Below are 16,765 nucleotides of genomic sequence, written 5' to 3'. Positions count from 1 at the left end.
TAATGCAAACACCCCCTGGTGAAAATCATCAAAAATTTTATATGATTACTGTACATATTAAAAATTAATAGCAAAATAATAGGTTAACCTTAGTAACTATAGTTACCTAAAGTAACTTTTAGTATATCTAGTAGTTATGGCCTGCAATGAAATGTAACATTACAATGTACTACGTGCAGTACTTACCGTAGGGAGTTCTTACCTTTGAGACAGACGTATAACATAAATGTTGAATCTAAAGTAACTGAATTTAGCTTAATAAACACGTACATAAAACAAAATTTTGGTATGTATTTTAGTAAACCTCAACTTTGTCATCAGTTAAAATTTTATCACCTGTTTCCGGTTTTGTTTTCACAATAACCAATAACGTTAAAGCTGAACTGAGAGAGATTGAGCATCGTATCTCTTTCATGCGTTGTGGAAGGGATTTCGGTGAATACATATCGGCATCTTTGTTATTCCGACGTATTTAGCATATTGACCGCCAAAGTTGGATTTCGAGAGAAATTTTTGTTGCAGATATTGTATGGCGGAAAAAATCTCGTATGGCAAGGGTGAAAAAATATTGTGTTCCACGTTGTGAGGCGAAAAAAATGGTATAACACAACAGGTTCATCGTAATCCGAGGGCACACTGTATTTTATAGTGAGGAGACTTGCGATAAGCAGCTGTCTAATATACATGTATGCAGCGGAGGGTTGAAAGTAGTGCTGGGCACGAGTACTTCTTGGCCAACGGGTTTTTCGGGTATCGGGTTTGTTGAGACGGGTTTCATGTCTAAAATTTCTAAACATCAGACATTAAAATTTACAATGCAATTATAATTCTATTCAATATATTTATAATTTTTTACTATTTTATATCGACCGATATTCGTGCTCACAACATTAACAGGCAGGTTGTTAAACAGAGCTCAGGGCTCAATAGACCGAGTTTTTGTCCACTCTACTCGACGGATTCGCATACCAAAACCTGAACTCGCAAGTCAGAACCTGAACCCGCAAGATCGAAATGCTCAAAATTTCTATTACTCGATAGAAGATAAACCGGCTAGTCCAACGTTTTTTGTTACCCGCGCCCAGCACGAGTTGAGAGTACTTGCACAACGTGATATGCTAGTAGTGTACCTTGAATGGTTGAGAGTGCTGCTGGCATTTGTAACTGTATTTGTTACTGATACATTAGGCTATATAATTGATTATATATATATATAAAGAGATAATAATTTAATAATAAATATATAATTTAATCATATTAATAATAGATAATAATAACTTAAATAATATAATATCTAATTGATATATCTCTATATAACAGCTTTGAACTCGGAGACAGAATGTTTGGTCAGTGTGAGGTCATCTTATAACAACTAGATCTTAGAAACTATGAGAAATGGGGGAGGCTTGTGGCTAGTCTTACCCGCAGCTGGTCCTATTCTTCTAAACATATGTTGGTTTTGTACACATTTGCTTACCTATAGCACCGGTTTTGACTAATCTTGTTTGTCCTCATAGATGATAGTATCTTAGCTCTATCAGGCGCAATCATCACATTTTGTAAACAGTCGTTCCAAAGCTACCGTGCTGGGAGAAACTGGTGACAAGAAAGAGTTGTTCCTGGTAGATGAGTGTGATGATATGAAGGCAGGGCATATCGAAGGTCGGGCTGATGTGCATAGGCATGAGCTCTCTAAAGACTGGTATAGCGAGGGAGGGCTTGTTGACGGAATGAGCCCCATTTCTGAGGACAAAAATGCATATTTCTTTCAAAAATGGTAAGTCATATCTGGTTGTATTGAGGAACACCATAGATGATAACTTGATACCCTAGGTCCCAATATGCACCGTTTAAACAGGTAAGACATTTTTACCCGCAGGAAAAGGCTGTCTTATTAAGCATGGCGGGTATTAGCATTATGTAGAACGGCAGCAAGTGATAATCTCAAACTTTATGATGTGTTGTGATCCAGACCACTGATGGCATTCTATACCCTTCCTGCTAAATGCCAATTTACATAGCATGCATCGCAGTGAGTCCTTACTTATTATGGTTGCTAGGGACCAGCTTTGCTGGTGCTGGTGTGCTAGCTGTAGCCCTTCATCTTATGCATACATTAGATTAATGATAGCTTGTGTAGTGTGAGACAGTTAAAGTTAACAATTGCTGTTGCCCCACAGCTTGTGGTCTATCAAGAGACTGCATACTTGTCTTATATAGCCTCGCTATAAAGACCAACCTCACATTGAAGGAAAGTGTCAGACTGCTGCCAGCTGCCAAGTCACGTTATAATGAATCTCAATGAACAAGTTGTACTAAAGTGATTGATTTCTATCAAGTGCCAGGGTTTCCTATGCAGTCGGAGCTATGGTTTTAAGGTTCAGGATATGAAAACTGATTTTGTTTCAATAGATATTTACAGCATCGGTTAAAGCTTCACTTTCTACCCACATCTGTACTTACCTCTGGACTTAGCTCTGCCCTCATCTATGTACTTACATCTGTACTCTGTAATGAGGCATAAGTTGAATGAATAGAATTTTGTCGCGCAGCATGTGGCGATTAGCTATATCTCACCATGGTGCAGCTTATGACAGTCATATAGATAAATACTGTTTTACATTACTGTACTTGTGTGTTTAATTTGAGTGCTATATACCGAAGCTAGGCTCTCCTTTTCAGTAACAGGGTTATACTCTGGTTGAAATTGTGTTAAATTATAAACATGACTTGTTAGAATATAAATCTTAGAACAGTGGAGCAATGTTAGCGAATTGTCATCTGAAGTTGAGCCACCTTCTTGTATCGGTGCTCTTATAAACTATGATAATTATGAGTTTATATCACAAACTGCTTACGCTGATCAAATTCAGTTCTCCTTCATCGAACTGAATTGCTCAATAAGGTCTATTGTGTTCTTTTCAACTTGTAAGCCATTTAACTCAAACGGATTTGTTTGGTCCGTTCCCACGCAAGATAAATTGCTTTAGATAACTCGACCTTAACTTCGTTAACTCGAACAGTTTTTTGCCCAACGGCTACCGTTATCGCTTTAGGATATCATTTTATTGCAAGCCATAGAGATAAACAACAACTTCTAGTAGCTCTTAGGCGTCATTATTAAGCTAGACATCTCAATAGACTATGATTTTAGCGGGTATTATCTTTGCTGCCAGGTATGATACAAAACTCGCCAGATTTGAAGACATTCCTAAAGTATCTAATCTTGAGAAGAAAGTCAAATTCTGTGATGCGTGCATACGAAATGCAGAAAAGGAGAGGGTGAGTTCTAGCCCAGTTCTACCTCTTACCTATTTGTCCGTCACTCCAATCTCTACCTGAGGGACTCTCCTATTGTTTATGCCCTCTCTTTCCTAGACTTGCTTATTGCAGAGAGAACGAATGATAGTTGGAGATAAGTTGGATTCATCCTCTGGCAAGAGGAACTTACACGCCAGCGTTGACTATATGGGCTACACATATAGAGTAGGTGGCGGCTGCTTCCTCAATCCTGATGCTTACAGCTTCAAACACAAAAAGACTCGAAAGTCTGCCTACAAGGACCTCTCCTCAAAGGTAGAGTCATCCATCTTGCATTTAGTGATACTCTAGAGCAGGTGTCTGCCAGAATGCTTGCGCAGGGATTTCAGCAGGAAGATTGCGAGGCTGGAGTGATGAGTGCTGCTCGCTATGGGGGAGCGGACACGCAGTCTGATGCTCCTTCATACTGACCACCATGGGAGACAAATTATGCTGCCCAGGGGCCATCTGACCAGTATACAGTTCCTTGCTCCACCCTGTTGCTATCCCTGAGGCTACTTGTTCCCAGTGAGAAAATTATGCAATAAGCATAAAATGAATATTCAGTCGCGTGTTAATCAACATCTGAATGGTTAATTGTATAAAAATTTGTGGTTACGCAAACTCCTTAATGTTTGGCCATCAAAGGACGCACAAGACTGGGAAGCTAACGCACTTTGCAAACATGGTTATAGGGTAGACACTTCAACTTTGATCAAGGGCAACTTTCTAGTGAAACAATCTGAGCAAACTGAAGAAGACGAATCTACAATTGGTTATGCCATTTGTCCAAGAATGAAACAATTATTACTGTTCAACGCTGTTAAGATTTTTGTGTCTCATTTTTAACAGTGAAACTGGTAATATTTACATATATACCGTCAAACTCGAATAACTCATCCTTGGATAGAGCTTGAACGCATGGTTAACTCGAATGGATTTGTTTGGTCCATTCCCATGCAATGATAAAATGCTTTAGATAACTCGAACTTAACATCATCAACTCGAACAGTTTTTTGCCCAACGGCTACCGAGACAGTTTTTATTACTTTAGAATATCACTTTATTCCAAGCCATAGAGATAAACATCAACTTTTAGTAGTTCTTAGGCCTCCTTATTACCATAATCGGCAAAATATTTTCGTTAACAACTTTTCTAAAGGTTTGCAAAAATCAAATTTTACTAAACATCCGCTTTGCGATGGTCCTTCGAAAGCAAGAAAAAGCGAGGTAACCTTAGGATAAAGTAAAATCGGCAAAATTGATCCTGGTTAAAACGCTCAGGAAAAAAGATGTCTTTTTTCTGAGTGTTTTAACCTGAGAATGTCCTGGCAGTCACATCACCTAAAACAACCAACAAATCTCAAGTGATAGAAAAGTATCTATACTTTCTGATAAAAATGTTTAAAACTTTACATGAGAGGCCCTTTAAAAGTTCAACCTGCAACAAGCAATCTATGCTTTTGATTTACCATTTTTTTCAGACTTAACCACACCCTTATATAAGCCGCATCTGCTTTATTTAAAAAAACAATAATAAAACAATACATAGGCCGCACCTTTGTGTAGGCTGCAGGACTCAGGACGGTGATTTTTAACACAGCAGCAACTTTGCTAGTTAAAACAGAACAGTGCCGTTATTCATAAATTGACGCTTTTTAACCCAGTGCCTAACGGAACAGTACTGTTAGGCATTGTTTTGTATTTTCTTTCACTGCTAGAGGCGCACTAACCAGAGATTCCGGTTGATGCGCCCTAGCGGTGAAAGAAAAACCACAGAATAGCCGCACCCTTATATAAGTCGCATGGCTCAAAACGTCAAAAAAAAGTAGCGGCTAATAGTCCGAAAAGTACGGTATACATGTATATATGGTTTGTGTATGTACATGTATCTACTAATAAATTCATGCACTTGTGACAGTGCTATGATAATTTGAACGTTCTGATAACTCCAACACTTTCGCTCCCTTGAAGTTAGAGTTATCCAAGTTTCACTGTATATGATTGCTTAGTTTCAAGAGCTTTGCTACATAAAACTCAGCTTTATCCAAATTAATCGTGAAAGTAGCACATAGCATCCTGTTTCCTCGGCATTAGTTTTTGTTGTGCAAAATATGTCATCATTTGGCTCGCATGATTATCATATTATCATGCGACATCATCATTATATGCTGCTTCTTACAAGTTTTTATGCTTTTAAGTTTGATGATGACATGAAATATCCAGAAGTCTACAGGCGGTCCAACAACTACGTAAAAGGCTCTAACGATGAATGCCCGGATCCATTCCGTGTTGCTCGAATACTTGAGATCTATACGAAGGAGTCACCAGAAGATGTGCACTTGCGTGTTGCCAAGTTCTACAGGTAAGAAGGACCAGCAGTAAGTTTGAGGGGGAATGCTAGACGATTGACACATTGTTATTTTAGTAAGTTAGTCATTTGTAAATAACAAGAGGCTGTTGTAGACCTGAGGATACGCACCTCAAGATGGAGGAGGTTCACAAAACAGACCTGAATATGGTATACTGGAGTGAGGAAGAGGTGAAGGTTTCCTTGTCTGAGGCCAATGGAAGCATTGATGTCTTCTATATTCCGATGAAGGATGTGAACAATCCTCGTGGAAAAGAACTGAGGGACAAATTTTTTAAAGATAATGATTTCTATTTCTCAGAGGTAAAACTTTGTTCATTTATGTGTGTCTGATGTTTTCAGTAAAAATATCATGTTTCTTTGTGTAGGTTTGCAATAGTGTGAAAGAATACAGACAAATCTCTACAAATGTACAGTCATGCGCAAAAGTAGAAGGACCGCCCAATAATTGTTATGCTCTCGAACTTTAGGACTCAATAAGCCTAATATAATCAACCTAAATAAAAGAAATATTTTTATATCATTTTAATCTTGAAAATGTACACTTTTGTATGATTTTACTGTATTGTTTGTGAGTTAGAATTTTAATCAACCTTATTATATAATACTCTCACACGCTGAGGTCTACTCTGTGTGGAGACACGAGCAAAAGTTAGGCAGTACCAATTCCTTCTTTCAAGTCGTTGCCTATTCGTTGAAGTTTTTTCTAATGTTTGACATTTCTATTTCTTAGCAGTATGAATTCAGGCATTCTTGGTATTTTAAGCATTCATTTATCAAATTGGCGTTTAGTGAAAAAAACATTTACATTGAGCACTGCTTAGCAAGATCACAGCCAGATGATTGCTTTTAAAGACTAGCTAATAAAAACAGATCTTGGAGATTCTGAACATTAAAATGATACAAAGTTTTTGTATTTTGGTTCCTTTTTAAGACAAATTACAACTTGTTATCTATATTTCAGAAATATTAGATTATTGTAGGTGGTCCTATACTTTTGCACATGGCTGTAGCTGTTTTGTGGCAGGACATGGTTTGTATGTGAAAACTTGCACATTGTCTGTTGGAGCAAATATTACTATAATTATTTAATTTATTTATTTGTAATCTATTACTCCTACGGATAATTACGCATAGCATTAAAATGAATGCGTTATATAAAACTTAGCCTGTCTTGACAAACTGTTATTTTTGTGGAGTTTTCTTCCATCGAGCGGAGCGAGCAAAACAACAGCTTGTCACTATACGCATTTCACCTGATGCATCAGCTGCGCTGAAAGGGAGCAGTTCTCTTCCGTCTATGCGGTTTGGCTGCAATTTTATGTCGGTCGCTCCATTGGTAATCATAACGGATTTAGCCCAAAAATTTATGTAGAAAAAAGAAGATGAAAAAGTTTAACCGGAGATCAGTCTCTACGGTAAACTTTAGTAAAACTTGAGAATAAAATAAATTAAAAATAAAATCAAGAAGAACAAATAAAACTGACTGATACAAAAATACAAATAAAACTGTCTGAGCGCACAAACAACGACATGTTTAGTTGCTGTTCTTGCCTAAGCTCTTAATTTTTACTAAAGTTTACGGCAGACACTTGTTTCTGGTTAAACGCTTTTATCTTATCTTTTCTGCATAAGCTTTTGGGCTAAATTCGCTGTGATCACCAATGGAGCGACCGACATAACATCGCAGGCCAAACCGCATAGATGGAAGAGACCAACTTCCTTTCAGTGCAGCTGATGCATCGGGTGCAGTGCGTATTGTGACAAGCTGTTGTTTTGCTCGCTCCGCTCGATGGGAGACAACTCTGCAAAACAACAGTTTGTCAAGACAGGCTATATAAAATTATGAACTACTAAGTTACACATAGAAATCAACTAATAGAGTAATTTTTAATAATAGAGTGTTTTTATTGTTTAGCTTAAAGATTCACCAAGGAAATATAGGCTTGGCAATGCATAAGTTCAGTGGTATAACTTGCTCTAACGTAAGTTAGTGGCATAACTTACTCTAACGTAAGTTCTGTGGTATAACTTGCTCTAACGTAAGTTCAGTGGTATAACTTACTCTAACGTACATTCAGTGGTACAACTTGCTCTAACGTAAGTTCAGTGGTATAACTTACTCTAACCCAAACTCGGTGATGTTTGAACCAACTTAGTTTACATATTTTTATTGTTTTTTCATTTGCAATTCTCAACTGTTTCATCACCTTCACGAATGAAACTGATGTTTTGAGAAATTTGGAACATCGCAAGCTGGACAGTACTTTGCTGTAGAGTGAAATATTCGCTCCAAATTGCATGGGATGTTGGTAAATGTTGTGGTGATTATTATATGAGAGGTGACTGTACATATGTGTTGGGATGCGGTCTAGTGGATAATAGGAATATTAATAAGTATATATCATATCTCAACATATCATATATCAATAAGTAAATAACTTTATCTGTAGTCCGTTACTGAAAATACTGCGCTGTCTGTAGGCGTATGATGGTGAAAAGAAAGAATTCATGGATCCTCCCAAAGAAGCGGAAAAGAGTAAGGTAAGAGGTATTCACTTTCTTTGTAGCACTCCATCAATCCTTGCAAGTTCAATGCTCAACTAACGTTGTATTCTTTTGTTGTGGTCTTTGCTATCATATTTATTAATGGCTGCAGCTCAAACCCCGGATAGGGGAGGATGAGGGTGACATCGCTGATGAGAGGAAGTTGAGATGTCTGGATGTGTTTGCAGGATGTGGAGGTAAGTTCATTGCCCTTTGTTCATATTAGATTTATATCTGGTCTACTGACATTCTATACAGTGAAACCTCGGTTTTCGAACGACTCGCAGTTCGAACGAATCGGAGTCCGAACAAAAAATTCTTGCTTCGTAGTTTGAACAAAAATCGGAGTTCGAACGCCGGTGCGACGCGTGAGTGCGTACGTGAGGGTGGGATGCTGAGCGGCGTACGGGTGTAGATCACTCTCTCCGTGACCAACTGTTGTCGCATTGTCCGAGATTAAACAAATGCGTAGCGAATGGGCCGAGTTACAGAATTTCGTCGAACTCCACCACCCCGATTAAGCTGCAGCCACCAGAGTCATCAACGACTTTAACGACACTATCATGAACTTCCGAAAAGTGCTAAAAAGAAGGCAGAAGCAAGTGTCATTGGATAGATATTTTAAGAGAAAAGAACATCCTGTAGCCGAGTAAAAAATCCTATTCATAATTTTCTTTATCCTTTTTTTTATTTTTACACGTTCATGTTAGCGTAATCTTTCGTATGGAAGATTACGACAACGCAAACGTACGATTAGCCTGGGTTACATTTATGTTTATGTTATTTGTGTCTTTGCCATTTTGCTTAACATTTTCTGAGATATACATTGCTTTTTATGTGTTGGTCAGCATTTTAATGGGCAATTTCATGCATAAAATAATGTATAAAATCCTAAAAAGGTAAACATTCAGGGTGTTGGAACGGATTAAAACTTATATATATTAATTCTAATGGGAAAACCTGTTTCGGATTTCAAACAACTCGGTTTTCGACCTTCTGGAACTGATTGTGTTCAAGAACCGAGGTTCCACTGTATATAGCTCAATCAACGTGTTTTATTTTATGTTTTAGGCTTGTCAGCTGGTTTGCACCAGTGCGGTATTGCTGAGAGCCGTTGGGCCATAGAGAAGGTTGAGCCCGCAGCGAGAGCTTACGCACTAAATGCCAGCAAGTGCACAGTCTTCACTGATGACTGCAATGAACTTCTCAAACTTGTCATGCAGGTCAGTTATAGGGTTCAGGTCTAAGGTCCCAGTGTTCTAGCATTTCTCCTTGGCTTCTCTTCTTAACACCTAGTTTTCTTTCTTGCATCATCTTAAAGTATGACTGTCTAACATCTGTCTATCACCTGTCTATGACTGGTCTATCACTGATCTATGACTAGTTTATCACCGATCTATGACTGGTCTATCACCTGTATATGACTGGTCTATCACTGATCTATGACTAGTCTATCACTGATCTATGACTGGTCTATCACCTGTCTATGACTGGTCTATCACTGATCTGTCACCTGTCTATGATTTGTCTATCACTGATCTGTCACCTGTCTATGACTGGTCTATCACTGATCTGTCACCTGTCTATGACTGGTCTATCACTGATCTGTCACCTGTCTATGGCTGGTCTATCACCTGTCTATGACTGGTCTATCACCGATCTATGGCTGGTCTATCACCGATCTATGACTGGTTATCACCTGTCTATCACTGATCTGTCACCTTTCTATGACTGGTCTATCACTGATCTGTCACCTTTCTATGACTGGTCTATCACTGATCTGTCACCTGTCTGACTGGTCTATCACTGATCTGTCACCTGTCTATGACTGGTCTATCACTGATCTGTCACCTGTCTATGGTTGGTCTATCACTGATCTGTCACCTGTCTATGACTGGTCTATCACTGATCTGTCATCTGTCTATGATTTGTCTATCACTGATCTGTCACCTGTCTATGACTGGTCTATCACTGATCTGTCACCTGTCTATGACTGGTCTATCACTGATCTGTCACCTGTCTGACTGGTCTATCACTGATCTGTCACCTGTCTATGACTGGTCTATCACTGATCTGTCATCTGTCTATGATTTGTCTATCACTGATCTGTCACCTGGCTATGACTGGTCTTTCACTGATCTGTCACCTGTCTATGACTGGTCTATCACTGATCTGTCACCTGTCTATGACTGGTCTGTCACCTGTCTATGACTGTATCACTGATCTATGACTGGCCTATCACTGATCTATGACAGATCGTTCATAGCTCTTTCTCAGCTGAATTGCACGCAAATTTAATCCTGCCAAAAATACTTCACAACTGAGCTGCTCTATCTATCTAGCTGTTTAAACTGTGTTATGTGCACTTTGTGGAACAGGGGGAGACGATAAACCGACAAGGTCAGACACTGCCACAAAAAGGAGAAGTGGAAATGTTGTGCGGAGGACCTCCTTGTCAAGGCTTCAGTGGTATGAACAGATTCAACCAAAGAGAGTACTCCAGGTTTAAGGTTGGTTTAGCGTATACATCGTGTCTGCATTGTTTATGATTATCCAAGTATTAACCACCTGATGTTTTTATATATTATTTTTACAAACTTTCAGTTTGATACCAATACAACAATATGTAATCTTTGCAAAATATCAACAGAAAGCAGCTGCCATGCTTTATAATTCTATTAAAATCGCTCACTTTTTCAACAAATGAACTAAAATTTGTTCAAATCCCGTATTCATGAGAGGAGAGCATGAGAGGAGAGCATGAGAGGAGAGCATGAGAGGAGAGCATGAGAGGAGAGCATGAGAGGAGATTTTTTAAGTAGATGATGTCCAAAAATGGCTAATTTTTACAGACAGTTATTAAAATTTCCAACAGTTCCAATATGCGTCAATCGAGAATTTTTTGTTAGCGCACTCCACAAGATGATATGAACAAGCTGATAGGTGTAGATCTACATGTATAACTACTGCTCGAAAATTAATCCTAGGCTTCATAAAGAACAAAAATTGTTTGGTGTTTGCTGAATCTGCTTGGACGTAGTGGCATAATTATCTGCCATGTTGAGTAACCAAAGCGATGTAGCCTGGTAACTAGATGAAGAAAATGTATTAAACTGGCCGCCAACACAGAACTGCTTTTGATTGACATTGACATTGACATTGACATTGACATTGACATTGACATTCACGAATTGGCTAATCATTGACATTGTAGTTAATACAATACGTCTGTGTTTTACCGATAAACTGACCTGATGCCACAGCTTAAAACCTGCATCCCAAGTGTTTTAGTATCTAAAACTGCTGAAAGACAAAATATCTTTACGATATTGGTATACAATGCTGTCAGTTAAGCAAAAAGGTTGGGTTGGTTGTGCAGCATAATACTATACATCGTGTAGTATTATGCTGTCTTGTGAGGAGTAGAATATTGTTCTAGTTGCTGCATGTCTGTTCAATATACCACACGGAGGTCATATTGTATGGCTTTACCTTTCCTACTGAATTTATTCGAGGCATTCTAACATTTCTGAATACATCGTAGAATAAAATTTATTTTTATGCATTTAGTAATCATTCATTTTCAAGCTCTGTCTGTTTTCACTGTCACTAAATTTGTTATGGTCTTGATATCTCAAGCAATCCTAAGTTTAGTCGTGTGGATTTTTCATTCTATTCTAGCTTAGCTTGCAGGGAATAGCTGTTTCTGCCCTGTTTTGTATGGGATGAGTTGGGACAGCGTATTCTAACACTACTTTATTCAGGAAGCCACTCGTCGCTTTATGTTTACCAAGCATGTTTTGTGGCCTTCAATGTTTTTTCAAATTGTGAGTTAGGAAGTTTTAACATCTTAACCCTCGAAGTCGTTTTGACAATTGCGGGTGGCCATAGTTGGCTTCAGTTTTGTATTAATTGGTTGAAAGCTGGTCATGAAAACAGCTTGCTACCTACTATAGTCTCGTTAACTAGTCCGTGTATAGCAGAATATGTCTATAGGCATCATTTCTGTTTATTGCTAACTTAGCTATAATAAATAGATGAATTCGCATACCCAGTCTCTATTGAGTATATGACCTAGCAGTCTCTATTGAGTATATGACCTAGCAGTCTCTATTGAGTATATGACCTAGCAGTCTCTATTGAGTATATGACCTAGCAGTCTATTGAGTATATGACCTAGCAGTCTCTATTGAGTATATGACCTAGCAGTCTCTATTGAGTATATGACCTAGCAGTTGTTGTTTTTGTAGAATTCACTCATCGCCTCCTACCTCAGTTACTGTGACTACTACCGACCTAAGTTCTTCATCCTTGAAAATGTCAGAAACTTTGTCTCCTACAAGAACTCGATGGTGTTGAAGATGGCTCTGAGGTGTCTCGTAGCCATGGGCTATCAGTGTACATTTGGCGTGATGCAAGCTGGCTGCTACGGTGTGGCTCAGACACGCAGGCGGTAGGTAACACTGCAATTATTTCAAGCCAGCATCACTTGGTCCTGATATTCACTATACACTATATAGGCATCAATACACTGACAGTTCAGCAAATGTCTGTGAGCCATTTCTAACCAGTTTAAGTTCATCACACCTTTTACTTACTAAGTCGCTCCTAATATATTTTGCAGAGCCATAATACTGGCTGCAGCTCCAGGTGAAAAGTTACCATTCTACCCTGAGCCAATGCATGTATTTGCCCCTCGAGCCCTCCAGCTTACAGTTGTTATTGATGATGTTAAGGTGAGTTGTTATTGATGATGTTAAGGTGAGTTGTTATTGATGATGTTAAGGTGAGTTGGTATTGATGATGTTAAGGTGAGTTGGTATTGATGATGTTAAGGTGAGTTGGTATTGATGATGTTAAGGTGAGTTGGTATTGATCACAAAAGCCAAGGTCAGCAAAACCTTAGTTTAATTGTTGTGATAGAATTCCTTTCAAGTTTTGTTTGTTGTTGTCAAGGTCTACAGCATTGGTAGCTCAACGTATGATTGCTTGCCCCTCTCTTTTGCAGTACTTATCAAACATACGGAGGTTGCATAGCGCCCCTTACAGGACTATTACTGTCAGGGACTGCATGTCAGATCTACCAGAAATTAAAAACGGCCATAAATTGTCCTCCATTAGCTACGATGGTAGCGCAGGGTCACATTTCCAGCGACAGGTGAGTTGACCGTATAGGGTTGCGCTTCTGGTGACAGGCGGGTTGACAATGCTGGGCTGCGATTTTTGCGATTGTTGAATAGGCAATCTTTGATGGTATATTGTTGAAACTGCAATCCTTTGCGATTAGCTCAGGAGGCTTGGTGTCACTAATAGCTATCTCGTGTCTCTCCAAGCCTTTAGACTTAGTCCTTATTGAGCTCTTGTTTGTGACAGATACGAGGTGGACAGGAGAAGCTGATAGACCATGTATGCAAGGAGATGAACCCTTTGGTTGCCGCTAGAATGTCATATATACCAACATTGCCTGGCTCCGACTGGCGGCTCCTGCCTAACATAGAAGTGAGGTTAAGTGATGGAACCAAAACCAAACTGCTGTAAGTTTTAGTTTAGTTTTTAGTCATTAGGCTGTGTTCCTCCTGTTTTTCCCTCCTCAGTCGTTATAGAGTTTCTTGTTTCGCCTCTATGACAGTAAGTACACCCACCGAGACCCAAAGAATGGTAAAAGCTCAAGTGGAGCTCTGCGTGGCGTTTGCTCATGTTCTGAAGGCAACAAATGTGACTCGGAGTTCCGGCAGTTCAATACCATAATTCCTTGGTGTCTGCCTCATACTGGCAATAGACATAACCATTGGGCAGGGCTGTACGGAAGGCTTGAGTGGGATGGTTTCTTCTCTACAACTGTCACCAATCCGGAGCCGATGGGCAAGCAGGTGGGCCGCATCACTATACGCTAGCTACTCCATTAATAGTGTTTGTTCTATTTTGGTATTTCTTTCATAATATTGAACTGGTTTTAACATGATCCCCAAACAAGAGCCCAAACAGAATGTCAACATATAGTTGTTCAGTTGTTTTAAACATTCAATAGATCTGAATGAATCAATAATATCTGAATTATATATAACTTACCGTACTTTTCGGACTATTAGCCACTACTTTTTTCTGATGATTTGAGCCATGCGGCTTATATGAGGGTGCGGCTATTCTGTGGCTTTTTCTTTGACAGCTAGGGTGCATTAACCATAATCTACGGTTAGTGCGCCTTTAGCGATGAAAGAAAATACGAAACAATGCCTAGCGATACTGTTCCGTTAGGCGCTAGGTTAAAAAGCATCGGTTAGTACGAAACAGTGCCGTTAGACACTGTTCCGTTTTAAACAGCAAAGATGCCTCCGTGTTAAAAAGCACCGTTCTGAGTTCTGCGGCCTATACAAAGGTGCAGCTTATATATTGTTTTATTATTGGTTTTTGGAAAATAAAGCAGATGCGGCTTATATAGGAGTGCGGTTTATAGTCCGAAAAGTGCGGTAATATATACATCGTCCCTAATCAATATTATCTTTCTTAAGAGAACTTGCTTTGAATTTTTTACATTAACAACGGAAACTTACACATCATTTGCGCAGTTGGTGTGAAACCTCAATTAGAATTTCTTTTTGAAAACAGTTTTCAATGTTTGTTATTATTATTGGCTAAAAACGATAGCTTTTATCTTATATCCTTTTCATCTGATAATAATTGTAATTGGGCATTCTTCCCACGGTAGAAGTTTGACACTTGCTGCTACACGAGTCCAAAAGCCTCAGACAGACATTGAAGCAGCAAGGTTGCTTTTTTTACAAATGTTGACGGCATTGATAGTACTTTTGTGTAATCCTAAAGCCATGAGAGAAAAAAGTGAGGAAGGCAATGAACAATGAAACAAAAACAATGAACAGCAAACTTTGCTGCCTTATAATTCAAATGCAATAAAACGTTATGTACATAGTACATTAGTTGCCGAATTTATGCCTGTGTTACATCATTAGCCACTGCCAATGTTTGTTCACCATTGTCATTTGCCATTGTAATTGATCAATGACTGAGGTTGCCTGCGGTCTTTATTTAGGGTCGAGTGCTCCATCCTGAGCAGCACCGAGTTGTAAGTGTAAGAGAATGTGCTAGATCGCAGGGCTTCCCAGATTCCTTTTCCTTCTATGGAACTATACTTGATAAACACCGACAGGTTGGTAGTCTTACATGAAAACTTACCCATCTGTGTCAGAAAAGGAAAAATGGCATCATTTAGGTTATGAATCTGTACTACCAACATATGGGTTGTTAGCCTTAGTCCCAAACTAATCTACCATTATTTGTTTTTTTCATATAGGTTGGTAATGCTGTGCCACCACCTTTGGGAAAGGCACTTGGTGAAGAGGTTAAGAAATGTGTTTTGCAAAAGTTGAAAGAAGATGAGGCTAAGTAAACGAGCTGTATCGGATTGTTTACACATCTTTTATACCTTTTTATATACTGGTCTTACTAACTACTCTGCGCAGTAGTTATCTTTTTCTGTTTACTTTTATTGTATTGTATATCTAATGGATATTTTTATTTTATTTGAGTTATGGCTGAGCTATTGCATTTTATTCATTTATAAGATTTTAAAAATTGAAGATTTTTGCTCTGATTTTGTGTCATCAGTTTTTGCAGATGTATTGTACAATATGTTAGAAATAAACTTGTAGAATAGTTGAAGCTGAAACAGTAAACAAATTGTGATGGTTCATTACAATTGAGAAGCCAAACAGTATTTCACTGTCGCTCTCTGAGGGCTGTGGTTTGTATTGAGGTAAAACTAACCTAGTTTTATAAAAACTCAATCATGTTTATCTCAGTTTTATTTATATTGTAAAGGGCAGCTTTAGAACGCCTGCCTACAGCAACTGAAGTTTGGATTACACCAGACTAATGCAATCCTAATTAGATTAAGGAGAACTAGCTTCATTCATACCTTTTAGATATTGGTTATAATACCCTCTGCTAGTCATTTTAACAATTGGATTGGGGTTATTCGCCAAAAAATTGGTTTGTAAGAATTGTGTTGATAAAAAACCTGAAAACTTTATATCTGGTTGTTGCTAGATTTAGTAAGAGGCCCAACGGTTTAGCAATAAAAAGTACAAGAGCTGACCACCCTAATATTGCAGTTGTGCTGATAAGTGATGACGTCACGAAGCTATTTGTAGTCGTACGAAAACTTTTCTCATGACCCGGTGACGGACTACTTTATTGTACTATAAGTGTAGTAAATGTAAAAGGTAAACGTTATTTACATCCACTTCAATTTGTTCAAAGTAAACTTAGCAAAGCATTTGCTAATTTGTTCAAAGTGAACAAATTAGCAAATGCTCAGAAATTTAACGGTTTCAGTAGCAAATATAGTGGAATAATATAATGCTAAAATATTTAATATGAATTTTTTTCTCGTTACTCTTCCTATATTTTCCTAGCTTAGCTAGATTTGCTCTATCTTGCTTATACACGCCTCGTTTGAGGGACCGTCCCGCAGTTGAGAAAAACCTTGACATTTAACTATTGCCCGACTGACGAGTCATCAGCTTCAAA

General features: G+C 38.4%; 1 protein-coding gene across 1 annotated transcript in view; it reads left to right on the top strand.

Annotated features, from left to right (window-relative positions):
• Nucleotides 1-15,883, top strand: part of LOC137410531 (DNA (cytosine-5)-methyltransferase PliMCI-like) — a 33,879-nt gene extending 17,996 nt beyond the window's left edge. The window contains exons 14-29 of the mRNA XM_068095961.1: nt 1,568-1,777; nt 3,177-3,282; nt 3,394-3,576; nt 5,502-5,665; nt 5,767-5,974; nt 8,156-8,215; nt 8,331-8,415; nt 9,290-9,441; nt 10,597-10,728; nt 12,469-12,671; nt 12,843-12,954; nt 13,227-13,376; nt 13,592-13,752; nt 13,848-14,088; nt 15,267-15,383; nt 15,528-15,883. Of these exons, the coding sequence (XP_067952062.1) occupies nt 1,568-1,777; nt 3,177-3,282; nt 3,394-3,576; nt 5,502-5,665; nt 5,767-5,974; nt 8,156-8,215; nt 8,331-8,415; nt 9,290-9,441; nt 10,597-10,728; nt 12,469-12,671; nt 12,843-12,954; nt 13,227-13,376; nt 13,592-13,752; nt 13,848-14,088; nt 15,267-15,383; nt 15,528-15,623 (2,380 nt within the window). The 3' untranslated portion in view covers nt 15,624-15,883. The remainder of the gene's footprint in view (nt 1-1,567; nt 1,778-3,176; nt 3,283-3,393; nt 3,577-5,501; nt 5,666-5,766; nt 5,975-8,155; nt 8,216-8,330; nt 8,416-9,289; nt 9,442-10,596; nt 10,729-12,468; nt 12,672-12,842; nt 12,955-13,226; nt 13,377-13,591; nt 13,753-13,847; nt 14,089-15,266; nt 15,384-15,527) is intronic.
• Nucleotides 15,884-16,765: the final 882 nt, after the last annotated feature.

The sequence above is a fragment of the Watersipora subatra genome, chromosome 1 (assembly GCF_963576615.1).
Source record: "Watersipora subatra chromosome 1, tzWatSuba1.1, whole genome shotgun sequence".
Lineage (NCBI taxonomy): Eukaryota > Metazoa > Bryozoa > Gymnolaemata > Cheilostomatida > Watersiporidae > Watersipora > Watersipora subatra.
Note: the sequence above shows the minus strand (reverse complement) of the source record. Positions and strands in the feature narration are given on the sequence as shown.